The 26,755-nt window shown below is 51.8% G+C and overlaps 1 protein-coding gene and 1 long non-coding RNA gene across 3 annotated transcripts in view; one reads left to right on the forward strand and one right to left on the reverse strand.

Moving 5' to 3' along the window:
* Positions 1-4,288: 4,288 nt before the first annotated feature.
* Positions 4,289-6,762, reverse strand: LOC143166903 (uncharacterized). Its single transcript, XR_012996463.1, has 3 exons — positions 6,135-6,762; positions 5,772-5,924; positions 4,289-4,948 (listed from the first exon to the last, which is right to left on the reverse strand). It is a non-coding gene; the product is annotated as an uncharacterized LOC143166903 (long non-coding RNA).
* A 1,104-nt stretch (positions 6,763-7,866) lies between these two features.
* The window catches only part of PMEPA1 (prostate transmembrane protein, androgen induced 1), a 49,212-nt gene continuing 30,323 nt past the window's right edge, over positions 7,867-26,755 (forward strand). The window contains exon 1 of one of the 2 annotated variants that reach the window (XM_076351855.1): positions 7,867-8,049. In XM_076351855.1, the coding sequence (XP_076207970.1) occupies positions 7,947-8,049 (103 nt within the window). In that variant the 5' untranslated portion in view covers positions 7,867-7,946. The remainder of the gene's footprint in view (positions 8,050-26,755) is intronic. The other variant, XM_076351854.1, reaches the window with a different exon arrangement.

Below are 26,755 nucleotides of genomic sequence, written 5' to 3' on the forward strand. Positions count from 1 at the left end.
GCATTTATGGGAGCATTTGTGTTCCAGGATCCTCCCTCTTTCCTAGTCCTCCTGTTTGTTTGTTTTTCTGTCTCTTTGGTGTTGAAGCTTCCCAGTTAACAGGTTTATTAGGTAGTGATGACGATGTCAAATGTGCAGCTAGGCAATCCACACGGCCCCTCAACTGCACCGCAGCCGTACGGGCTGAGCAAATGGAGTGCAAGTTCAACAGCCTGTCCATGAACAATGGGCCTCTCTGCAGCAGTGGGGCTGTTCAGCTGCGTGCTTGGCTCGCCGCCACCCAAAGCCATGACCACTCGAGCACGAGCTCAGCCTGCACCCCACACGCACGCGCGCGCACGCATCTCGTCGGCTCTTCCTTCTGCCCCGTACTAACTCCCATCAGCAGCACCCAGCGCGCTGCCCACGCGTGCCCCAGCAAGCAGCTCGGGCCCGTCCCAGACGACGTTCCTTATCGGTGCTTTCCCAGGTGTCACGGCGGGGCACTTCGAGGGCACGAAATAAGGGAAGCCTAAAGGAAAAGCGTTCAAGGGCACGGTCCTGCCAGCGCGGCAGCCTCTGCAGGCCCTGCCGCTGACGTCTGTGCAGAGACCGGGCTCCGGCATCGGACCCCTGCAAAGGGAACGCGCGGGCTCGCGGCCGAGCCCCGGCTGTCAGCCCTTCCCGCGGCCGGGCGCGGCGGCCCTGCCCGGGCGCGGCAGGGCAGGGTGGCAGCTCGGGAGTCCCTGAGCGATGGTGCTGTGTGCCGGTGCCTGCTGTGTGCCACTGCCTGCTGTGTGCCGGTGCCTGCCGGGCACTACGGACGTGTGAGCTGGCTTCGTTAACCGGGCAGGAAGCGTTGGAGGCGCCGTGGGTGCGGCGACACGCGCCCCGCGCACACACGACGTTCAACTCGCGCCCTTCTCCCCACCACGGGTGCCGCAGACGCCCCGGCTCCGCGGCACCTGGCGGTCGTGGCAGCCCCTCACCCCCACGCCGTCCCCAGACCCGAGCACCCGGGCCGGGCCCGCGGCTCTGCCTGTGGGTGCGGGGCGCGCGCCGCCCCCGGCCCTGGCTCTTTAAGGCGGCGGCGCGGGAAGGCGCGAGCTGCGCCTTTGTCACGGCACCGGGTCAGCGCGCGGTCACGGCGCCGCCCCACGTGGAGTTAGGGCCCGCATGGCCGGGCGCGCCCCGCCTCCCTCCGCTGACTGGCTGCCTTGCGCCCGGCGGCCGGGTCCCCCGCTTCTGATTGGCTGAGCGCGCGCGTCATTTACATGCGGGGGGCGGGGGAACGCCTGTCCGTGACTCCGGGCGCCGTCTGGGGCCGCCCCCGCGGCGTCTGGGGGGATTTAAAGGGGCAGAGCCCCGCCGGGCGCGCGGCGTGGGGCGCTGGGCTTGCGTGGGGCGCTCGCGCGAGGGGGTTTCGGCTCTGTGGGCCCCGGCTGGCAGGCGCGCGTTCCGGGCCGCCCGATTCCGCCTGGTTTTCGATGCGAGCCCTGAGGGGGCATTGCTAGGGAGAGCCGGAACAGCCGCGTGGGAGCGGGGCCGAGCCCCTGCGCCCCCCGGGGCGTGCGCGCCCGCGGGAGCGGCTGCTCCGGGCCGGGAGGGAGCCTCAGGTCCCCTCCCGCGGCGTGCTGTGCCCCGTGGGGCCGCTGGCAACGCCGGCCCTGGCACCGGCAGTCCGGGAACCACCCACGGCTCCCGTGGCGGGCCCGGGTGGGTGGTGTGAGGGCGTTCGACTGGGCGTGAGGCGCAGGGCCAGGGCGGGGGCTGTGTTCCCCGGGTGACTCAAACCAGTGCCGGCGCGAGGAGCCCCTTGTGGGGACCCCACACCCCACCCGGGTGCTCTGGTGAAGCTGGGAGGAGGGCGAGGGCTGAGCACTGGACGGCGTTTCAAGGCGGGGGCATCTTCAGAGCCTCCATCTTGAGCTGCCTCGTGGCCCTCGCCTGTAGCAGGCACGCAGGGACTCCGTGGGGCGATCCGCGGGCTGGTGACGGTGTTGGGCCGCGGTGGCTGCGGAGCAATTGCAGCAGTTGTGTCTGGAGGCGCAGGGCAGGGGGGCCGAGCGGTACCTGCGTTTCCCCCGGCAGGGCAGGGCTGCCCAGCTCCCCGAGAGCTACAACCCGTTGGCGTGCGTCAAGGTGGAAAAATGCAGAACAGAGCCTGGGTTTCTCTGATCGCACCTTTTACGCAAGAATCAGAAGACACTAAACACAGCAATCGTTTTTTGGCAAATACGAGTATGTTCGTGTGTACGTATGTATCCAACCATGTGTGTGGGTGCATGTGGCTGTATATGGGCACCATAAAAGGACAATTCAATCTATGAACTGTTTGCAGCTGCTCCACTTCTAAACCGCTCTACGGAAGGAGCCTGGCAGCAAAGCCGCTGCGAGTGGTTCAGAGCTGGCTTTCAGAATTACTCAAGTGCTTCCTCGGATGAGCTCGAAGTCTTTACTTCGGTATGTCAGCTCTCAGTCGGGGAGTTCAGGGTCACCTTTGTTTGCTTTCCAAAGCCTCATTCCTCTCTCCAAAATGCCTGTTGTTCCATCAAGAAAAGTCAGGAATTATTTTATGTTTATGCATTTAAAACTCTTCCCTGAGCGCTGTTTTATTTTACATAGCCATCCTGGTTTTCCTAGCCCAAGAAAATGAAATATTTTCAGCTGGGGAGCTGTGAATTCAGAGGGTGATTATTTTTTGTTAGTGAAGTGATATATTTCCTACCAGTGCCTCCAATAAAATGTAAAGGTAGGGTGGAGTCTTTCCAGTGACGTCAGCTGGAGTTATATCAGGCCCTAAATGAGACGGAATGGGTTGGAATAACATTCTGGTGGCTTCAGTAAAAATTTTCATTACAAACAAATACTCATTGACTTTTTAGCCCTCCTGGTTGGGAACAAAACCTCCTAAATGGGACCCAGCCCAGCGCTGTGCAGGGATGGAAAAAAGCACTTGGGAGGCAGCTGTGAACTGCCCGGGTTGGTGACAGCAGCTCCTGCCCAGGGTCATCGTCCCGAGGGAGCGGGTGGGCTGAGGGGGGGCTCCCAGCGAGGGAGAGAGGGCAGGGGAGGGTGTTTCGGAGCCTTTTAGGTGGAATATTGTTTGAGGTAGGTTATTGACAATTAGCAAATGGGGTGAAGTCTCAGAAGGAAAATGCTTTTGCTGTTCCAAACAAGGATGAGGGCTTGTCTACCGAAGACTTAATTCACAATACCTCGTACACTTGAAATCGTACCTGAGATGTAGCTGTACTGACTTTCAAAGGCAAACAAGCCCTTAGCTAAAACTGGCGAGCGTCCGCGTCCCTGCCTGGCGCTGTTCTCCTTTGTCGCAGCAGAGATCTTGTTCTAATCACTGGGGAGAAAGCTCGAGCTCCTGGCACCAAACAGTTAAAAAAACCAAAACCAAAACCAAAAACTTAAGAGGTTAGTCACCAGAAAGTGGAAACCATGTCTGGAATTGTTAGAAATAAGGCTTGCTTGAAAATAAATATAGAATTATTCACCATGGTAACTATTGCCCTATTGCGTTAGTGCATATCGATTAAACATTAATCCAAAGACTAATGCTGTGAAATATTTGGTCTTTTTAATGGACAACTGTTTAGTTAACAAATCTTTGGGGAGTTGTGGAGTTTTTTGTTTTTCCTTAGATCGCGTCAACCACTTTTGGAAGAAAATGATTTGACTCTTAGGGTTACTTATTTCTCACACGGATCTCTTTCCAACTACATTTTATGAATTTACCCTTAGTGCTGCACTATAATGATTATGTGGGGTCGCTCAAATCTTTAACTAATGCTGAAGTGTTGCGGTGAGGAATAAAAGGAAGGATTTAAATGTCACCGAACAAGCAAATGCCTGACTTCTGGTCTGGCAATGAGTGAAATTATATTATAGTCCAAAACTAGCCAGAGCAGACTGATGGGTTCGTGTAGTTCAGGTTGTCCAAGGACCTCAGATATTATTGAAGCTCCTGTGTGTCCCTTTCCGTGGACGAAGAGCCTGAGGCCCAGCGAGCAGCCCTGGCTCACCCTGACATTTTGTGGCAAAACCAGGAAGCGAAGGGAGATCTGGCAGTGCCAGACTCATCCTGGAGCCATCAGAAGTGTCGCTAGGGAGAACGTGGAAAGAAACTGAAAAACGCTGATCAGTGACAGAATACAGGAGCCAACGTCAACAAAGGTGTGTTCTGGAAGTATCCCATCAGCCGAGCAGTACTCGCTGCTGGTGTGGAAGAAACTCTGGCAGTGGGCTGGAGGGTGGATAGCATTACTACAAAGACCAGGGTGAACCATTTAAAGTTAGCTGATGTACTTTTAATTTTTACAAGCCCATCTCGGATGACTTTAATTATTTGTTCTTAAATCATGGTGGAAAAATGCTGATTGTTCTTAAAGCCGCATGAGTTGTTCAGATGAAATCGGGACGGTGGTAAACAGTGCATTTTTAAACCAGCATCGACTTGCAAACAGTTATTTTTCTTTTTTTCTTTTTTTTTCTTAAGGTTAGGAAGATGTGTGAACTTGCAGCAGCCTGCATCTGAAACTGGAGCCTTTATCCACAAAAGCTTCGCAAACTTGTAAAAACTCCCCCTAGAACAAGCTGGCTGATTCATGGGGTGAGGGCGGACGCCTTTCTCCCCGCCGGAGCCGGCTCTTCCACAGCTCGGTTGCAACCTGGGCACCGGGTCCTCCCAGCCTGCGCTTGCTCAGCCGCCAGCGCATGGGCTGTTCTGGTTGGGGTCCGTGAGATGCCTCCACCAAGGCTCCTTCTGCCACAGCACCCATCCCCAGCATGTCCTGCCTGAGAACAGGCCTCCAGCCGTGCCCTTCCACGTGCTGCCCCGTCTCCTGTTCCCTGGGCCCGTGGGTGACGCCGTGCCAGTTTGCGAAAGGCAAAGCCATGCTTGTTGCAGCAGAGAGAGCGGAGAAGGACTCTGTAACCCACCAGTCGAGGACCTGACCTGCCACGGAAGAACAAAATATTACTTAAAGCTGCATTTACTTGCTTAAGACCATTTAAGGATGTATCATGTCTGTTGTCTTAAAATACAAGAATTCTGACTCAAACACGAACTACGGCCGCATCCACGCAGCCGACGAACTCGGAGGGCTCGGCAGCAGTGGCAGGGCTGGTGCTGGCAGCTGCTGGCGGCTGGTATCTCCCGCAACGTGAGGAAGCGTGTAGTGCTCACCTTCACTTGTTTATGGAGGCAATATTTTAAGTGCGAAGGACTGTTAGTTGCAAGCCGGTGGGCTCAGCTTAGCTTACAGCCACCTTTTCTGGCCAGTCAAGCAAGAGCCATTGGAAAAGGGTCTCTAATATTCAGCTGCCAAGTGTTTTAAAAAGAAAAAAAAGTATTTCCAGCTAAATAATAATAAAAGTGGGTTGACTGACAAGGCTATCTGAACTGGTATTTGTCCTCAGAGTTTTGACCGTGCGTGTGCCTCACTTTTTAACTTTCGAGCTGGCCTTTCTGGGGCTCCCGCAGGGCTCCCACCCACCCGAGGCCCGTGTCCCTGTAACAGGAGTAACGTCGCTTCACATTTTCACAAAGCATTTCTAGAAATTTGCCTGGCACAAAAAAACCTGAGACTCCAGGACCAACCTGAAGGGATCAGCCAAAAGGCAGGTAAGAATTACCCCTCCTGCATTACCGATGAGAAAACTGAGGCTGGGAACAAAATATAAAAATAGGATTGGAAATGCTTTATTTCCAGTTCTAGCGTAGATTTTTTTTTCAGGTAATTGTCCCTCCTCTCCCAGGCCTGCACAGTGACCCCCACCTCTGGTGCCGCCCCTGGCGCCGCTCCCCCTCGTACGATAATTCATGTCTGCTCAGCACTGGGAAGCACAAACTTCTCAAAGCTCGTTTCTAGCCGAGCCGCAAGATCCTCTTCCGTGTTTCCTTTGGATTAGAAATTGTTGGGAGTTACCATCTGTCAAGTGGCAAAGAGTAAAAGATTAAACAACCTGGCAATTCCTTGTTCTTTCTCTTCAGGCATTTTCACAGGACCGGATGGGGCTGGAGGAGTAAAGCGCAGGCGCGTATTTAACATCAGTTTGTAAGTGGTCATGTAGAAATAAATTCCATTTTTTGGGGGGGAAATAAAGGTTAAACCCTACCAGTGAGCGCCACCATGCCTCACCTGACTCTCGACACCATCCGTCCTGCGTGATTTCTATAGCTTTGTACGAGTTTTGGGTTGGTGGCCTGTCCCCTTCTGGGTGCGATCTTCCCGGCAGCATCTCTCGGGAGCACAGGCCCAGCTGGGGACTCTTCAGATACTTCCAAATCCTAAATCGGAGCTATCAAGAACTTTGGGAAAATCTGCTTTCTTAGGCGATAACTGAAGCTGTCGTTATCTCCCACTAACAGGATTCACCAAGTATTATAGCAGCTACTTCGCACCACTATCGTTAAGCTTGTTTCAGCATATTCATTATAAAGCTCTGTTTTCACAGGTTTATTTCCCAGGAAAAAAATCTATCTCGACTAAAACTTGGCACACTGAGCACTCGGGGAAGAGATGGTGTTTTTTCCTTTTACCTGCCTAAAAAGCGAATGGGGTCACTCCATTTTAAAGCGGGCGGTTTGAAAAAAAAAAAACGGGAACGTCTCCGTCTGAAATGGTTTCTGCGCTCTGCCGAAGCGAGCAGCATCGCTGGCATTAACAGTGGAGCTAACGGCAGAATTTGCACCGAGTTCGGCCACGGCCAAATCGGCGCTCGCAGGTTCCACCCCCCGCCCCCCCATTTCTTTTCCAATCGTCCCCTTTTTTTCTTTGAAACGCTGCATTTGGGAACTGTCTGTGCAAAGAAAGCCGAGAGCTCCGCGGCTCTCCTGCTGCGGTGCCTGGGGGCCGGGCCGGGGCCGGGGCCGGGGCCGAAGCGGGTCTCGGCAGCCGGGCCGCTGGGGCTCGGGCGGGCGTCGCGGGCCCGCGCCCGGCCCGCGCCCGGGTTCTCCTGCGGGGTGGCCAAATCCGGATGCCTTCGGGGCCGGTTTGCAGAATCGCCCCGAGGTCCCACCGCCGCCGGCGGGGGACGGGGGCGGCGGGCGCGGCGAGCCCACGCCCGCAGCAGCGCCCGCCTCGCAGCGGTGGGCTCGGCAGTGCGGGCGACACATAAAAAATGAAATCTGAGCGCGACTCGGGCGGCCGAGACCCTCGCCCTTCCCGGGAGGCGGCCGCCGGCCCCCGCGGCTGCGGGGCGCGGGCCGGGGCGACCGTTACCTGCCTTCATTTTTTCGGAGCACCAGGCTCGGCGCCCCCCGCCCGGGGGCGAGTGCCGCCGGCCGCCGCCCGGCAAGGGCCGACCGTGTTCCGCGAGCCCCCGGGGGGGGCCCGGCCTGCGCCAGGCGGCGCGGACCCTGCGCGGGGTTGCCTCCCCCCCCCCCCCCCCCGCCCGGCGGCGGCGGCGGCGCGGGGGAAAGGGCAGTCCCCGTCTGGCGCTGACGTCACGGAGCCCGCCCGCGGCTGGCGGCGGCGCGCGGCCGCGTCCCCGTGGCCGCGAATGAGCGCGGGGGGCGGGAGCGGAGCGGGGAGCGGGGAGCGGGCGGGCCGCGCTCCCACCGCGCTCCCACCGCGCTCCCACCGCGCCGCGCCGCTCCGCCGCGCCCCACAAAAGTGCGGGGCTGCCGCGGCCGGGCCCAGCCCAGCCCAGCCGCTTCCCGGGCCGGAGGGGGCGCGGAGCAGCCGCCGTGCCGAGCCGAGCGGAGCCGAGCCGAGCGGAGCCGAGCCGAGCCGAGCCGCTGCGGGGGGCGCTGCACCGCGCCGTGCCGGGCTGGGTTTTTTATTTCCAATTTTTGATCGCAGCTGCATTTCCCTCCCCCCGCCCCCCCGCGCCGAGGAGGAGCCCCGGCTTTATGTGGTGCTGCCCGGAGAGTGCTCGGCGGCCGTGAAGTTCTTTGTGTCGCCGTCGCCTTCTTTTTTTTTTTTTTCTTTTTTTTTTTTTTTTTTTAAATGTATAACTTCATGGGTCTGAACAGCACGGCCGTAGCTATTCAGCCCAATGTGTCCTGCACATGCAACTGCAAAAGGTCTTTGTTCCAGAGCATGGAGATCAGTAAGTACTTGTCCTGCTGCTGCCGCGGGGCCGGCCCCGGCTTCCCCCGGTGCCAGTGCGGGTGGGTGCGAGGGTGCGGGTCTGCACGGCGGCTCTGGAGCGCCCCGCGCCCCCGCCGCGGGCAGGGAAGTTCCCGCGGGGGCTCCCGGCAGCGCCGGGACCCTTCGCTGCGACGCGCTGTCTCCGAGTGATTATTTTTTGTTCTTCCCCTCCGTGCGAGCTCCGAGCTCTCATCTGTTGCTGTTGGGGCGTCTGGTGCGGCCGTGACACGGCGCGAGCGAGTGCGTGACACGGCGTGACAGCGCGCGGCCCCGGGCGGCGGGCCGGGGGCGGGCGGTCCCGGCGGGACGGGCTGGCGGAGCGGCCCCGGGCGCAGCCTCCCCGCGCTGCCTGCGGAGCGCGGCCGCTCCCCCGCTCTCCCTCCCGGCACCGGCGTGTGAAATCCCGGCTCTTCCCCACCCCGGCTCCATCACTACCCGCATCTCGCCCCTTCCCCCGCGGCTCAGCCCCGGCGATGCTCCGGCTGGCGCAGCCGCCCCTGCCCCTCGTGTCTGCCCCGCGCGTTTCTCTCCTGCGAGGGGGTGATGCTGGGGGGCCCCGGCCCCCGAGCCTTCTCCGGGGGTCTTCACTAGCCCCGGTGTAAATCGCCTCCCTCCCGTTACGGGGGGTGGGGGGAGCGCTGCGGTGCGGACACCCGAGTAGGGCTTACATTTGGGAACCTGTTCCCCCCGGCCTCCAGTTCCTGGGGGCTCTTTGTTACAAAGGGCTGTTTGCCTTTTCTTATTAATATTTTGCAACCCTCGCAGAGTAGCGGTGCGTACAGTGCCTGACCTAAATATCCACTACTTTTCTGTTTGCTCTTTCCCTCATGGAAATGAAGTGCATGGAGGTGAGAGAGAAAGAATATTATTGCTGAGGAAAGAGAAATGAGTTGGTTTCTCTGGCAATTTAAAGCGAATGGTATTTTCTGTAAAGGGGGGGGGGGGTTCAAGGCATCCCAGGCTGGGTGGGTTGTCAGGATTGCCCCCGCTTAACACCTTCTTCTGTGCCGTGAAATCTAAACCCTACACAGACTAATGCAAAATGGCCCAAAATGAAAACTTGGGAAAGAGTCTTGATTTTGCATATATTCCTGGCACTGCGATGGGGCAGGCTCGCGCTCGGTGGGTGTAGGGGAAAGTCAGCTGAGCTGTGCCTGTTTCTGCTAGCACGGGATTTGCCCCGTTACCCCCAGCGGGGTTGCAGAGCAGTATATTTGTCCCTTGGTATTTTGGATGGCTTTTGTCCAGTGTCATCTGCCTTCGCCTTCTCCAGTTTCATCCTTGTTTAATTCAGGTGTCTGAGTCCTGGAGAAGGTCTAGGCATTTGTATACCGGGTACTAAAATGTGTTCATTCTGAATTTTAGCATAAACCATACCCTTTGTACTGTATGCACATTTAATCTTGATTTAATCTCATTCGTGTTCAGACAAAACTAAGCTGGATTTGCCTGATTTTATTAACACTACCAGTACTGAATAGACCATTATTCTTTCCTGACTTTAACAGGCCGGGCTAGATGTGCATACCAATAGCAGTGTATAAATAATGAAGATACAGTTCTTTTCTGTGTCAGCCAGTTGGTGAACATAAACTGTGTCCCACAGAATTGCAAGGATGAGAGACTTTACTTTGTGTCTGATCAAGGCTCATGGTTATGATAAAAGTTGTGAATTAAAATGTGTAATGTCTTTTGAAGAAAAAGCTTCTCTTCCAGTCTAACTCTTGGCATGAGGTTTTGTTGGAACAACTCAGGCTTTTAATTTAATTCCTTGACTTTTTAGAAATAGCATATTTTGTAATTTTTTTCCCATTTTTTCAGCGTATGAACGGCTTGGCAGGAGGCGGGTGCCAGTTATGGATGGGGGTGTGGGGGTGTGGGGGTGTGAGAGGCTGGGGACAGCAAAGTACAGTGGAGGACACCTTGCCTGAATTCGGACGGGTGTTGCGGGAGCCTCCTGCCTGACGCCATACACCTCCCAAGGTCCTTCCCCGGCTTGTCCTCTGCCAGCGCTGCGCCTGTCCCCCTGTGTCAGCCACTCAGCTCTGGGGTCCTGACACTCAGGTGCTGAGTTCCCATTAGCTCCCAGGAGCCTTGGATCGAGCTCCCTTAATGCTGCCCTGCTTTATTTCGTTTTCGGATAGGTTTCTTTATCGCCGATGTTATTTATTTATTTCCTGCTGGTGGCGGGCAGCATTAGCTCACCTCTGTGCTACAGGAGGGCTTTGGTTGCACTGCAGGGGCTGTTACCTGATTGCTTCCTCCACCTGGGTTCAGTGGACAGGACAGAGTTGAGCCTCCCTGAGAGAAATTCATTATACAGCTTCCCCCCCCCCCCGATCACTTGATTTCATTTATCTTTCTAATACGACTTTGAGGGAACCTCAGAGCAGCTACCACCAGATGCTATTTAATTTTCTAGCCAAAAGTTACCACGCAGGAATGCTTCGGGAAAGTGGCATAACTGTAAACTCTTTTAATTTAACGCTCTAATTAGGTTAACTGTACGATTGATCCCCAAAAATATTTCTTTGCAGGCTTTATTCCGTATGGCAGGCTGCGGCACTGCGGTGGAGGAAGCAGCTGGTTTCTGTGTGTGGCGCTCCCAGATTAGGATTATAAAAGGGCTTTTTGGGGGCGGGGGCACGGAGTCTCGCCCGCCGCCGCCGGGGCTGTAGTGCCAATAAGCCGGGCGGTGTTAAGCAGCCAGACGTCCGTGGCAGTGGGCTCTAATTGCTTCGGCTGGGTGAAAGAGGTCAGGGGTGATTGTCGTGGCGGAAGAGTCTGTAAATAACTAATTATTTGGCGCAGGGAGCGGAGCGAGGCTGCGTGCCTGCTGCCCGGCTGGCTTCCCCGCTCGCTCTCCCAGGGCAGCTCGGCTCCTGCCGCCCTCTGGGTCGGTGTGAACCGCCAGCGTCTGCCCGCTCCGGCCAGCGCTGCGGCCCCGACGGCGGGGGGTCCTCACGCCTGCGCCAGCGCTGCTCTGCGCCCCGCTGGGACTTCTCCGGGAGGGTTTGGGTGCCAAGGCTGGGGATCCTGCCTCCGCGGGCACCTGGGCATCCCTGCGAGAGGATGACTTCAGGCGTGGGCGTGAGGGCAGGTCTCTCTCTGGGCTGGGTGGCTCTCGGCAGAGGCTTTGCTCGTGCAGTAACGTTAGCCGAAGCGTTCGGGAGTTTTAAGAGGTGTCGTTACATCTCCCTGAGGAGATGAGGCTGTTCCCCTCAGCTGGCAGCAGCGCTCTAACGCCGGTGTCAGAGCGGCGTGCCCGGCCGGTGGCAGGCTGGGGCGAGCGAACCGTGAGAGCGGGTTTCTGTCCAAGCGAGGACTTCTAGGTTTTCACATTCTTTGATTTAATAACAAACCAAACGCAGATGGCTCAACCAGGGATCACGTCTCCTTTCCACTTCAGACTGCTTTTTTGGCAAATACATTTCTTTCCTGATACTGTGTCAACGTCACTTACGGCTTCTTCCAGGAGAGAGTGGATAACAGGCATGTACTTCTTTATTCCCCCCCCGCCAAGTTTTCCTCCAGGAGGTAGGGACATAGAGGGAAGCCAGAGCTGCTACCAGTGTTTCAGCAAGCCTATAGAGTGTTTGCAGTATAGAGAGTATGTTCAGTTTGTGGCACCTCAGTTTGATTTCAGCCAAACCGGGGAGTTCCCCGTGTCTGCCTCTGGCCATGTGTCCATGACAAGCGCTGCTTTTTGCCAAGATCAGCGTCCCAAGGTACGACCCAAGAAGAGTGGAGCACGAATGGCTTTTGCTTACAGTGTGTCCCCTTGGCCATCCCCGAGGACCCTGGCGGTCTGCGGTCCCAGCTCTGCGGGTCCCACCTCTCGTACCCAGGGCAGCAGGGAAAGTCCTCATTCCCTGGGCCTGGAGAGCACAGGGGTCTTAAAATTACAGTTTATTTTGTGCTCTCAGGCAGTGGTTTTAATCTTAGTGTTTTATAATCGGTGTTGAATGGGAGAATGAAAAGACACACAGGAGGAAATGGAGGGAAAATAGTCAAACTTTGTTTTTTTCCTCTGGGTGAACACCTGGATTGCGTTGTGCTGCACAGCGGGACTGGCACACACGGCACCAGAGGTGATCCTATATAATCACAGGTGATCGTGTATAATGCAAAGTGGAGACAAGACATGGCTAATTCTTCCTTTTCAGTCAGTATCAAGGTATATTCAGAGGAGGATGTTTGACATAGTAAGTCCTGTTACCTTCTGCCACGAAGGCATTCTCTGCCCGCTGAATAAGCCTTTGGTTTGCCTTCGTTTTATTTAGTAGTACGTTTTCCGATCCTGGTTGTGAGAGGACCAGCACTGAAGGGTGTGTGGGAAACAGCAACCATATTCCTTTCCTTAAAGCCAGGAATTCCCAAGGTAGGGTCTGGGATCACAGCTAAATTTTCAGGATATTGAATTAGCCGAACTACCGCTGCTTCCTCTGCAGATGGAGAGAAGAGTACCTACAAATGTATGTTCGTACCTATTTTTATTTGCTGTTGCTCACCAAATACACTAATATTTTTAGATTTCCCAGGCTGAGAGTTGGTGGCTAGATAAATCCAGTTTTAGAATGAATTTGTAAACCTAAATTATAAATGGATAGACGTGAGGAGACCTTTCCAAGGGAAGTACCAAAATACATGGTGTCACTAATAGACAGTAATTACAATCCGGCTTCTTTCCTGAGTAACTCATTGTACAGTCATGTCTGTTGGTCTTGTTTCAGGTAATAGCAACTGTCAGAATTTGGTAACGCTAATTAGCTAAAAAAGGTCATTTATTTGCAATGGTGTTTCATGTAAAAACTGACTGCCAGTTTACTTCCTGGAAGGAGATCCCGCGCGTGGTGTGCGGTTTGTCTTATCGCATCCCTCAAGTTCCCCGATACATGGTGCATCCGTTGTTGGCGTGTTTCAAAGTAATCAAAGTAATAAAGCCTGGCTGGAAAGCCTGCGAGGAGAGAGGTACAAGGGCCACTTTGCTGCAATTAAGTGGAAACTTGGTTCACACCATGAGCATACTCCCAGACGTCCATAAAGCAAAAGAATCATGAATGTCGACGGGGATGTTTTATGCGGTGTTCTTCCCATCTGTGTGGCTAAATTGCCGGGTGATTATTTTATAATTATTTTGGGTGGCAGAAGGTAGGTCACTTGGGCAGATCCCAGGTGAGGAAACACATCAGAGACCTGCTCTGGCTGTGAGCAGTGCGGCCGAGTCTGTCCCCAGAGAGGAACAGGGAGGATTTCGGCACAAGGCTCTCTCTCCGTGAGAGCAGGATCTGACCCATCATCTCCATCGTTCAGAGCTGATCGTGTGTGGATCAGCTAATATATAGATCGTGTGTCAGAGCTGTTAGCACTTCAGTGCTTGCAGGATGAGGCCATATACGTATGCACCTCTGAGAGCTGACAAGTTTTCAATACTTGAAGAAGTATCAGGGTAGTGTCTGAAGGGGTAGTGTCTGTGTGTGTGTACAGGCATAAACGCATTTGTGAAAGTTAATTGATTTAGTAATACAAGAAAGTAGTTCAAAATGAACTGGTTAATGAAACAGTTGGTAACCAGAGAAAGCAGTTCTGGGGTTTGGGTTTTTTGTTTGGTTTTTTTCAAAGCAGATAAATTTCAGCTGTAGAAGTTTATCATCCAAATCAGAGGATTTGGGGAGCTATTGAGAGTAAAGAGAGCTTTGATGATTTGGCAAGGAATACAGCTTCTAAGGCAGGGCTTTGATCTGCATTTTAAATGCTTCTTTGTAATGACAGTTTCACAATTTCTTTTCTCGTTTTAAGTCAGTTTTGCAGAGGTATGTTTTGAGAGAAAATAGTAACAGCACTCATTATTCTTGTTGGCTTCGGAGCCAGCTAGAACTTGTAGTTCATCCCAGATCTTTTGGCTACTATGGTAAATTTATGATTACACCAAAAAGGAAATTAGTAGAGATGTTAAATATTATCAAAGCTTTGCAAATCTTTTGAAATATCTCCAGTGTGAAACCTAAACTTGCATTAGCATTTTTGCTGCGGTATGTTGTACAGTATTTATCTAAGTATCCACCTAATATTGCAGGTTCCCGATTTAGCTTTTTTTTTCCTTCTAAAGGACACGTTACTGTTTAGGACATGGATCCTTTTAGTCTTGGGTTGCACCTGGAGAACTTGATTGTAGTGACTCAAGCTTTCTAAAGACAACCCGGTGCTGCTGTAGCGGTGCTATTGGGAACCTTTTTCTTCCCCTTCTATCTACAGCACATCCTCAGATAAACTCTCATTGGAGGGAGAAGGTTGTTGTTGCCTACATATTCTTACACAAGAGAGCTTGTTGCATTGATTTATGTAGTATGGATAGAGTAGGAGAGAGGGTACGAATTGGGAATGTGTATTAAAGTTTTCATTTAAATCTTGCATAGCATCTTTCCCTCTTGTAGCCGGTTTGGGGTAGGGTTTATACCTCTCTTGGGAAATCAGCAGCCTTAAGGGTGAGGGATAAATAAGCAAGTTTTCCCAAATTGACTTAGAGCTGTGTGGTAACTCTTCTGGTGCTGTTTTTGGCCCCTCCTGAGCTGTGACTCTAAGCTGTACCAGGCTGGCAGCTCTCAGCTTGTGAACCAAGTTCAGCTGGTGTATAGAAGAGGCACACATTTCATTTGCAAGCTAAATTAGCCCGTGAAGTTGGGTCTTCAGTTACATGTGAAGGGTAGCATCACTGGAAGGCCTTAGACAAATAGCATCATGTGTATGATCACTTTTCCAAACTGTCAGTGACTTTGTTCAGCTGGACGTTATCCTTGTTACTCTGCATATCTCTCTGGTACAGGATGCTGATTTGGAGCATGTGAGGCTGCGTGGCCCTGAGACGTGTAAATTCAGCCATCACGCTGAGAGATGCTACAGCCAGTGCACTGGTAAATTCAGTGTGATGGATCCTTAACGGTACTTTTTCACTGCGTACAGCAAGGTAGCATTGCTAAGGTCATAATCGATACGGTATCCCCTTTTTTCTCCAAGTAGTCAGACTTCCAGTTCTCATTGATACAGGACTAGGCTTACGCTCCATCTAGAAGAGGGTGTGTTTTTTCTGTGTGTGGTGTATGTTAGTGTTGTCACAGGCTGTGGCGTTACATAAAGATGTTACCGTAAGTAACATACCTTGCACATCTTTTGAAACTTGCCTCGCAAGTTGTCAGTGTTGGTGGATGTCCACAGCGCTTTCAAATGGTTCACACATTTGTGTGCGGTGTATTCAGTCTCACACATATCTTTAATAAAATGCCTCAGACTGGCTAATTTTTTACTTGCAGTATACATTCAAAAATGTGCATTTAGAAAGGCAAGTGCTTTTTGCACATGGCAGTTCTCTGATCCGTTCATGAGACCCTGCTCGTGCCCACAGTGCTGAGGAATTGTGCCTGTGATGGTTTGCTAGCATGAGGTGTGCGCGCTTCAGCAGGTGCAACAGGATTTCCCACATTTGTAAACTTGGCCCAAGCAACCCAGCAAAGCAGAATTTAGCCTTCGAGAACGAAAGCTGATTAACCCCCAGGCTTGGAGCACACCAAGATGAGGTACTTGCACAAAAATCAATACTACTTTTCAAGAATATATGCAGGACGTGGTTTGGGGATTTTTTTCCATCTCTTCATTCTGTCCAACATGTTAAGTAGCTGGTTTGTTACTCTAACCCCCTACAAATGATTGTCAGTAATAATTCTGTAAAACTATGAATCAACTCTGCATGACTTTGTGCAAATAGACTGAGTAATTTCTTTGTTCTTTTCTTCTTACTTTGTAATTGGAGTCTGTAAAAGCCCAAAGGTTTGGTCTTGTGGAAAGCATGATTCATTTATTGGTGTCTGTGCCGACTAGTTATCTTTCAGTAATTCCAAAGTGCTGCTACAAGCCAAGAGTGATTCATACATGGCTAAGTGCACAAACAAATGGGGTCATGGCCATCTGCAGAAACTTTTCTAATCTATTTATGGTATCGGAGAAAGAAGTGGGTGTATTAAGGATGATGGAATAGGTGTCAATTACATTAGTGAATATAACCGGTTAAGTAACACTAACCATTACTCAAAACCACATCTGCTCATTGCTGAAGATCATGACAGTAGATCCTATTTAAATGTTAACATAGGTCTGATATGAGAGATGGATTGAGTGTCCAGTTTGCCTCCTAAGGAGCTCACCGTCATAACTGCTATGGTAGTCTCTTCTACCTTCCTTGAGATTTAGATGTTAACTTGCACTATGAGTATTTGTGGCAACAAAGTCTGGCTCTTTGCTGTTGCAGACCTCAGTCATTATATGCTTTACATGCAGAATTTGGCCTAATACTTAATTAACTTGGCGTTGATGATCAGTGGTAGGGTTTCTCATTTGCACATCGGGCAGAATGGCTGTGCAACATCTTAGTAGAGACAGTGGTGGTCAGCTGAGCCGATTTTCCTTCCAAATGCATCTTCAGTGCTTTAAAATCTCAGAGGGAAGACGACCTGCATCTTACGAGGTAGCCTTCCTCTACTTCCGTCCCATTTCACTAATTATGAATTAATTTTCCCCTTTGTAACTCTGATAACAAAACAGCCCTGGCTGCAGCCGCGTCAGAATTGCTTTGTTCAGATTTTAGTCTTTTGCTTTGGGGGAGGCAGTTTGCTCCTGCCGTGCTCGCGAGTGGAGGAGCTGGGCCCCAGGGCTGGCTCTTGGGTGCCTGAGTTGAATGTGGGAAGGAGGGAGTTTGAGACTAGCGATAGAAAATAGCAGGGGCAAGAAGCACTCCTGGGGCACATGGATGAGGGCAGCTGGCAGGCTCGCTCCAGACTGCTTGCTGCCAGTGCCTGCCTGCTCTTCAGTCTTGCACACTGCAGCTGCGGTTTCCACCTGAGATACGTGTATCCAACAAGATCTTGCGCTCGCAGAGCATGTGATGGTCTTGCAGTGCTTTAGAAACATCCCACGTCTGCAGGATGGATGAGCGGTACTCCGGAGGCGAGCTGGAGGCACAGGTGGACCAGCGCCATGAGGTCTGGAAGCGGCTGTGGCCCCGTCTCCCTGAGCCCCGGGAGACTCGTGCGGTCACTCGCATTGCGTTTGATTTCTAAAGGACTTGACTGGAGCACAGAGCTCATGGACTCAAATTTCTGTAAATTGAATTTAAGCATCGTCGCTGGCCAAAAATATGGATTTGGCAACATGTCGTTGTTGTCCTTTTACTGACGTTTTGAACACTGTGACCACTTCTGCTGCACCCTCGCTGCACGTGGTCTCACGGAGGGAGATGGGGCCCTGGCCGACACACGGAGTATGCTGTGGAGGGGGAAGTGACCCAGACTTTTGCCCAAAGGACTGATGAGCCTCTCCTGATGTCTGAACAGCTTTCTTCTTCTGCCCTTGCTTTATTTAAGTCAACAGATTGTGTAAGCCACATGCTAGATTTACCTGCAGGGCAAGTGGGAAGGAAGCAGTGCCATTTGGATGAATTCCCAAAAGATGTCTAACCGCTGAGCGTTAAGACTAACATTTCCAAGCTCGAGTCCCTACAGCCGTCCTCCTGAATCTGCTTGCCGCTGCCTCCATCCATGTGCAACGCACCCGTGGCTTCGGCTGCCATGGACAAGTCCCAGGGAAGCTGCCTGCTGTGGCCGCTTGCCGGCAGGTCTGCTGTGGGTTGGGCTCTGTGCTGAGTGAGCTTGGGAATTCTCCCCCTTAGTGGTTTCTGTTTAATATTATGATTAATATTGTTATTTCTAATAAAAACAAAAAATCCCCCCCCAAGCGAAGCTGTGCCCCGAGCCTCCTGCACCCTCCTGTGCTGCGTTTCCTGCGGCGCTGAGGGTACCGACCGGCTGTTAGAGCTGCGGGGATGAAATCCACAGCTCAGTAGCTTACGTGACCCAGGGTTGGACTTGTTCTTGGTGCACGCTCCAGACTTGAAACCAGGCTGGATTTCCTTGTGCCCTTCACAAGTATTGGTGCAATGAGACCCGGTTCCTCGAGAGTCGGAGAACATCGGTGTCCCCGGCGCTGGCCTGGTCTGCAAGGGCTCGGCTTCACTGAAGGCAGATGTCTCAGCTACCTTCCTGGAGGAGCAGATCCTGCTTTTTCCATGTTTTTTCATTCTTCCCACCATTATTCCCCCTTACCGAGGGTGGTCTCTTGGGTTCAATAACTTAGTCCAGCATATACAGATTAGGCTCTTTAGCACTGAGCTCTGAAAGTACCTTGGCCTGTTAGGTGCTGCCTTTACAACAGTTAAGGAACAACATGATTTATGGACACCTGTTTCACACAATTCAGAGTAAAATTATCTTAAATTGCAATGATTTCCCATATAATAAACAGGAATCTCACTTTTATTGTTACACATATTACTGTAATGGGACTTTGCTTGAATTGGAAAATGCATTTTCGAGTTCAGTGTCTCCCTCTCCAGCGTGCTGTCACACACACGCACACACATGCGGTGTGTAACACTTAATGATACTGATCACTAGTATGTAATGCAATTAATGTTTTATATTTCTCTAGTGTGACTTATTCATAGCAGTATATACAAATTGCACCTTTTCCAGCTTTTGCTATGAATGCGGGTGATGGCTGTCCTGTCGACTGATGTGCCAGAGATGGGCTCAAGAGTAAGGAGGGGGGGCAGAGGTCTCTGGCAGGGGTCTCGTGTGCTCTGAGCGAGGCACAGAGCAAACTATGGGGTTACAAACGTGTTCTGTCTTACTGATAGCTCTTAATCCTCATCGTTCTCATGGGTTTTCTTGATAAATACTTCTCAACATCCATTGACTTGCCATCCAGGCCTGAATTGTAAGGAACAATAAATTGAGGCTGTCCATTATGTTTAATAGATTCACTATGAGCTTTTTATTAGTGCAGCTTTTTTTAAAAAAAAAAAAAAAGGCAAAGATGACTGCATTTATTTAATTTAAGTTCAGAAAGCAGCTCTTTCAAATCTGAGGGAAGCATGCCTGAGTGGGCTCAGTTCAGCTAATTTGGTTATGCAGCGAGGGAAGGATCCGTCCTGCCGTGCAGCCTGCAGAGTGCTGGCTGGTCTCGAGTGGGTTAACAGCCGTGTGCAGATGTTGAGGAATTTCTCTTTTGACTTGACCGTGGGGTTTTGCTGCTCTTCAGACCACAAGTGCACTCCAGTCACAGCAGGTTCATGGGTTTGGAGATGCTTTTCATCCCCTCCTGTTCTTTCTGTTTGCTCGGGAAGGGATCACGCTGTATCTTGCAGCCATGTGTCTTCCTTGGTTACGCTTCTAGAGATTTGCAGACCCACATTAAGCATCTATTAAATTAAGCAAAATGGCCTTTAGAAAGCTACATTTCAAGTGGAAGAAATGCTTTATGTAACACAGGGGTATGTGAGGGGACCCAAATACAAGCTTAAATTGGCTGTTATGAAAATAGGTATAATTGGGTTTTTGCACAGTGATTTTACGGCTTCCGAGTTTAATGTCCTGATGAAATCCTGCATCCAGTCCACACGCAGCCGAGGAGATTGGGGTTGAGGAGCCTGAGTAATGGGACTGGTTCTAGGAACAGCCTTGCCCTCATTTGCAAAATCAGACCTACCTGTTGTTTGCTGAGGCTCTGCTCTGTTAGAAAGGTGTCTGGAGCAGCAGTTTCCTCTGGCCTGCATTTGCCCTTCGGTCTCTCCCTGCAGCACTTGGCCGTCCGGTGCTGGGGCTGGGCAGGGGAAGGGGCATCTCTTACTATGGTTGTAACCACTTGCAGGTGAAAAATGCAAAACCCTTGCAGCTGTACCCTCCTAACTGTGCACATGCCAAGAACTGCCCTTTTGTTTTCCAGACTGATCAATGCAGTTAAAGTCGTTGGGTAATTTAGTAGCTGGAGGTGCTTCTGTGGGCTTGGTGTGAGAGCGACTGCTTTGCTTCCCCCCTTGGGGAAGGCTGGGGAGGGTTTCCCTCTGAACCGAGGCTTCCCCGGTCCCAGACGGGGCCAGGTGATGCTGTGGGGCTGTCACCCAGCCGTTCTGGGATCGGGAGCCTGAGGAAGTGGAGGATATCGTGTTTTGACCTTGCATCCTCATATTAATCCAGATAGTCTTTCCTGTTTCTATATTTAAAGCCTTTCTGTTCTTCTGTCTGGAGAGACAGCATTGGCTCTCTTGGGTAAAGACTGACCCATCCTCTTTTGGAAAGCTGGTCCCCAAGTAGCTTTTCTCCATAGAAAACAAGGCTCCTCCGAATCTTGCTGGCAGGAATTGGAAGAATATTTTTTTTATTTGGTGTATCTTCAACCAGTTAGAATGTAGAGCTGGTTTTCCTTCTAGCTAACTAAAGGTTTTGCGAGGATGAAAACTGTTGCTTTCCTAAGAGTGTCTTAGCCAACACATGGGAGGAAAGCCTGGCACTGTGAGACAGGGCGGAAAAAGCTGAGATAGGATTTGCTGCTTCTTTGAAACTATCCCTTTTTAATTGTCCAAACAGCATTTCAAAGAAAATCTCTGCTCTTCTCTATCTTCTTCCAGCATTATAATTCTATATAATCACTTTCTTTCTCAAAAAGAATAGGGCGTGATTTTTTTTTTTGCAGAAGGAGGAAGGGATAAATTCCAGATGTTGCTGGGATACACTTTTTGCCTCTGTTTAATGTTTAGTGGCTTTCAGTAAATAGGCTGCAAGAGGTGGAGCTGATGTTTTTATTCCAGGACGAATCATCTACAATAAATCCCATCTGCCAGCGGGGGAGCGTATCTTGGGTGTGACTTGGTGCAGTTAGGACCTGATCCTGGCTTTCCTGCCTTGCAGAAAGGCAGCTAAGGCTGAGGCTGGCCTGAGTGCTCCTTTGGGGTCTTTGCCCTTGGTCCTTCAGGGTATTCACCCTCCCCTTCCCACCTCGCTGCTGAGCTCTGGCTTTGTGAGTGAGAAATGCCACACAAGAGTCCGGTTCCCTGCGGACCCTGGCGTACGGCACTGCGGGAATGGGCACTTCTGCTCTAAACTGACCTGGTGCTTTTTCGGGAGCAGCTCTGGTCTGTGGGCAGCCAAGGGCGGGCAAGGGCTGCCCCGTCCTGCGTGCTGCCCTGTGTGGGATGCCTGACTCAGCGGGATCCGTTTGGCCACTGGCAAGCCTGCTGGCAAGGCAGACTTTCTTGGTGCTGGTGCTGGTGCTGGTGTTGCAGCCCAGCAAAGAGCATCCGTGTGCCCCGCACCACAGCACGAGGCCGGATCCAGGAGCTGGGCTCCAGAGACAGGCAGTGCTCTTCCCTCCTCCCGCAGCAAAGCCTCGCCTTTTCAGTGCATGCAATGCTTTTACCTGCTTTCGGAGCCTTCTTGCAGACTGAACCAAAAAACTTTTTCCAGCATGTGTTGCACACAGGCGTCATGGGACAAATGCGGCAGCTCCATTCCCTGTTTCATGTTTTCACCTGTTTAGACTAAGTACATCTTTGTTTTGTTGGCAGCCTATTTGGTTGCACAAAGAGTGTAAGACAAAACCACTAGCAGGTGTTGGTCCAGCCAGTATAATTACTGGTTCCTTGCTGCTGCTGCTGGTAGGCAGACAGCATGAGCCACCCTTCACATGGAGTCGTCTGGCAGGACTGTGGCTGCAGAAGGGCTCCGGGCACTGATCACAGGGTACATGCGCCGACTGCTCAGACATCTCTTCCCTGCTGCCAATTGCATTAAAAAAAAAAAAAAGTTACGCATGTGTGGAGGAAGGGAGGAGAGCCGAGGGTGGCTCTGGTCAAGTTTAAAGCACTGACTTTAAGTGCAAATTCTCATTTGCATGTAAAAACTTGGCAAAATGCATGGCTAAACGAGAAGGCCAAATGTGTGAGTACGTGAGAGCCAGGCGAGCTCAGAGGGTAGAAGCAGTGTCCTAAAATCCTGCCTGACTCCAGAAGGTTCAGACTCGCGTCTCCCACGCATCCCAGGCCATTGCCAAAACATCTTGGGTGAGACATCATGTGACGATGTGCCCGTGAGTGCACAGGGTGTCACGCCTGGGGTGTGCGCAGCTCCGCCGCGCCGAACACCGGCGGGGGCGTTGCCTGTGCTGCGGAGCAGGGTGTGGGGGAGAGCTGTTGCTTTCTACCCTTATGGAAATTTAACGGGAGAACAACTGATCCTGATCCAGCCAGCTGCAGGCCTGCAGGCTCTTTTTCTCAACCTCTAACTTTCCTTTGGACTCCCACACCTTTTGGGCCTCCCATGGCTTTTGGGCCTCCACTTTTTTTCAGCTTCTAACTTTCCTTTGGCCTCCCACCTCTTTTCTACCTCCACTTTTTCTCAGCCTCTACTTTTATTTCAGCCTCCCACCCCTTTTGGGCCTCCCACCCCTTTCTGGCCTCCACTTTTTCTCAGCCTCTACTTTTCCTTCGGCCTCCCACCCCTTTTGGGCCTCCCACCCCTTTTCAACCTCCACTTTTTCCAGCCTCTACTTTACCCTTTTGGGCCTCCCACCCCTTTTGGGCCTCCCACCCCTTTCTGGTCTCCACTTTTTCTCAGCCTCTACTTTTCCTTCGGCCTCCCACCCCTTTTCGGCCTCCCACCCCTTTTCGGCCTCCACTTTTTCTTAGCTCCCGCTCCTTTTTGGCCTCCCACCCCTTTTTGGCCTTGCATACCAGTTTGTACTCCCACCTGTTTTCAGCATCCACTTTTCCTCAGCCTCTATTTTTCCTTTGGCCCCCCACCCCATTTCGGCCTCCTACCCCTTTTCTGCCTCCACTATTTGGCAGCCTCTACTTTCTTGGCCTTCTACCTCTTTTTGGCCCCCTACCCATTTTGGGCCTCCTACCCCTTTTTGCCCTTCACTTTTTCTCAACCTCTACTTCTCCCTTGGCCTCCCACCCCTTTTTTGCTTCCCACCCCTTTTGGGCCTCCCACCCATTTTTGGTCTCCACTTATTCTCAGCCTCTACTTTTCCCTTGGCTTCCTACCCATTTTTGGCCTCCTACCCTGTTACCCCTTTTTGGCCTTCACTTTCTCTCTGCTTCTACTTTTTCCTTCGGCCTCCCACCCCTTTTGGGCCTCCCACCCCTTTCTGGCCTCCACTTTTTCACAGCCTCTACTTTTCCTTCGGCCTCCCACCTCTTTTGGGTCTCCCAGCCCTTTTCGGCCTCCACTTTTTCTCAGCCTCTACTTTTCCCTTTGGCCTCCCACCCCTTTTTTGGCCTCCCACCCCTTTTTGGGCTCTGTGCAGCGAGCTGGCTGCGGAGGAGTGAGGAGGAGGAGGAGAGGTCACAGCTTGTTGCCACACGTTGGTGTTTGGCTCGGCAGAATTCCTTTCTTTTCTTTCCCATCACGATCAATGTCGGTGCCACTTCCAGCGGGGCGGCGGTGCTGTACACGTGCACGGAGGCTCTCGGCTGCCTGCGCACGCTGCCCGTGCGAATGCAGGTGCCGCCGCACGTTTGCACGGTCACTTTTGAATGCCTCCTGCACGCGAAGCATTGATTTGCAATACATCTGAACTCGTTCCTCTAAATCAGCCTGACTTAAAATCAGTGAGCTGACTCTGAGCCTGCGGATCCCAAGTTATTTAGCTGCTGCAGTAATTTACAGCGAGTTTCTGACCCTTAATCTTTTCCTGGGGTGAAAAAGTTGCTTGCCTCTGTCCTCTCAGGTGCATGGAAAGTAACTTTTTAAAGCTTTATTTGGGAGGAATGATGTGTTAATATAACCCTTTGAACCTCCCAGCCTGCTTTCCTGCACTCGTACCTGCAGCTGTCGCGGCAGGAGCGGAGGCAGGAGCAGCGTGGAGAGCGGGCGGTGTGTGAGCGCCTGAGGTGCAGCAGCCACAGCTTGGTGTGTCTGGCAGCTGGGAGCCTCCCTTGCTCTTGGGTTAAAGGCTGCTTTTATAGGCCAGTAGGACTCCTTTGGCATCAGACTGTAGCAGGTACTAATTAGTTCCAATTAACCATTATCAGTGACAGACAGTTCTTATGGGCTTCATAAAAAAGCCTCGTACACAGGTTTTCTCTGGTGAAACCCCCTGCGGGACTGCAGAGCGCTCGCCCAGCCTGCGGTGGCTTGCAGCTCATCAGGCACTGAGGTTGTGCTGGTGGGGTCGGGGGGGGGTCCATGTCCCATCATCCCATCAGTTTTGCAGATAGTAATGCACTGCTCACTGACGGGCGAGAGAAGTCATGAGTTGTCTTTTATTCCAAACTTTTTGCTTCTTTATTTCTCACTTGAAAATACCTCCGCTGGGCATTGCATCTGGGGTTTTGTGCAAGATTTTGCTGTGGGTCTTCCTCTTCAGCACCCCACAGCCTCTGCCCCCCCCCCCCCACTGGGGATGGGGTGTGAGGAAGCCCTGAGCTTTCACACCAAGGCTCAGCAGCACGTGGGGCTCAGCTACATGTGCTTGCAGAGGAGACAGCACATGACAAATAGCCCACCGGCGCCTTGAAGCGCACAGTGCTGCCCGGGGCATGGACAGGCGGCCTGGCACTGTTGGACGTGGCGGGAAGGTCTCTGGGGTGGGCTGAGTGATCCCCAAAACTCCGCAAACCTTCGTAAGGCTTCGGCATGTCATCAGGCGAGTGGCCACGAGTGCTGGAGGAGAGTGGTCCTGGGGAAGCCCGTGCAGTGGCATGGCTGGAGAGGAACGGCACCTCATGCTGCAACTTCTGGTGTGGGAAAAGCATGTGGGGTCATTACCGGGAGCGGTGAGACCCGGCTTGTAGTGCTTTTGGTACTCGTGGCTACTGCGGAGGTGGTAGGCTTGGGTGCAGATGTCAACCGTGGTTGGCTACAGGGGGGGCTCTTCGAGAATGAGTCCCCAAGAGGGGAGCCGGGGTGTGTGTTGCAGCCGGTCGGAGGTGGCTCCCATCACTGACGGATGCTTTCTGTTTTTCTTTCAAATGTCTCCAGGCACTGAATGTTTAGGTCGCACCTTTCCAGGTAAACTGGGTAAGTGAAGTATTTCAAGAGTTGCCAAGATCTAATTATGAAGGCTGATTGCATGATTGCAGCTGCTGTACTATAAACACCCTGATTACTTGCTTGACGAAACGGGTGGTACGTTGCCTGGCCCTGAGAGCAGCAGGTACCTGGTGTTCGGGGTGCAGAGGGGGATGCAGCCGTATCTTCAAGAGGCTGATGGTGCAAACCTGGTGTTTTTTGTCTATCAATAGCAATAGCTGGCTGCACTTTGGTAATCCTGGATGAGATTTTTTTCTTCTGCTATTCAATGTAGAAACCTCTTCAACAGCTGAATGTCTTTTTAAGCGCGAGTATTCTTCCATTTGCTGTTACTCTGGCAAACTAATGAGCAGCATCACATTGAGGAAAAAAACTTTTGCTGTATTTTGTGAAAGTAGTTTGACAACCTGAATCTTTTTAAGTCTTGGCATGTCGAACTTCTGTTGAGTGTGGCAGGAGCTGCCCATGTTCAGGACAGACAAAACCGGGTGTTGGGAGCCTTGTTGAACCAGGCTCCTGGATTTGAGCTGAACATGTTTGCAAAAGAGCCTTTGCTGATTTAAAAAGACATTGTTGTAACATTTATGGGTCCCTCTCTCAGTTTAGAATTGAGTTTATGAGAGTACCTCAAAAGTAAGGCGTCTTTGCTCCAATGTGGTGTTGCAAGCCTGCTGGGGAATAACCAACTAAATAAAGTATTAACAAGTGGTGAATAAATGATTTTAATAAATGGCTAATCAATTGTTATAGGGCCTGGGAAGTCAATAGAGCTTATGACCTTGGCTTATAACCACGCTCAGATCTTTAATGTGCTTATAATACCTACAAATCATTCATTAGGCTTTTATCAGGCATCTATTAGTAAAAGTCATAATCTAAAATAAGACAAAAAAGAATTATTTCAGTTGCTTTATTTCAAGCCTGATGGCACAATTTGGTTGCACAGCAAAATAGTCTTTGCTTATGCAAAAAAGCTGTAAGACACCACCGGTCCCACCAGCAGCGTTATGGTGGTGCAAACATCAGGCAGGGGAACAGCGGGAGCCCAAGGCCGGGAGCAGCCGGTGTGTGCAGGGCAGATGCAGCCCAGGTGCTGGGACACTCAATGCCAGTCCGTAGGGAAACCGTCCTGCAGCAGTCAATGATTTATTTGTATTTATTTTATATTAATGCCTTAAATGACAGATTTCAGCAGATAAGCTGGGTGTGTGGAGGGAGCCCCAGTGTCATGCTGCTCAGAGCAGTGTAGCTCGGGGCGTTTTCACTCCAGCAAAAGGAGTTGCTGGAGTTTGCTGTTGCTCGACTGTTGTAAAACTTGCACCCGTTTTCTTGTCCTATGATTTAGGAAAGCGTGTGAGCAGGGATGTGTTCTAGCTGTGCTGCTCTTCCTGCTTTCCCTGGTCTTCCCTGTCCCATTTTGTGTGTATGTTTGTGCCTCAGGGAGGGAGGCAAAGATGCAAGTGAAAACCTGTGGTTTTCTTAGAACATAAATAACAGAAAATTAAATTTTTTTTGTTGTTGTTGTAGAGCTGTTCCATGTAGTCTCCAGTTGCTTGCTCCTTTGCCACACTCTTGTACTCTTTGGGGGTTTTTAGTCTTACTAGATGGATACTATTTGGAGCATGGTATAGGACACTTTAGGGATCTTGCTGCTAGCTTAATTGTGCGCCCAGCAAGGAGCAGTGTTTGCAGACATCGCTGCATGCCCAGAAAGTCTCCCCGGGCTTCTGAAAGCTGCGGTCTGCCAGA

The sequence above is a fragment of the Aptenodytes patagonicus genome, chromosome 14 (genome assembly GCF_965638725.1).
Source record: "Aptenodytes patagonicus chromosome 14, bAptPat1.pri.cur, whole genome shotgun sequence".
In the NCBI taxonomy this organism is placed as follows: domain Eukaryota; kingdom Metazoa; phylum Chordata; class Aves; order Sphenisciformes; family Spheniscidae; genus Aptenodytes; species Aptenodytes patagonicus.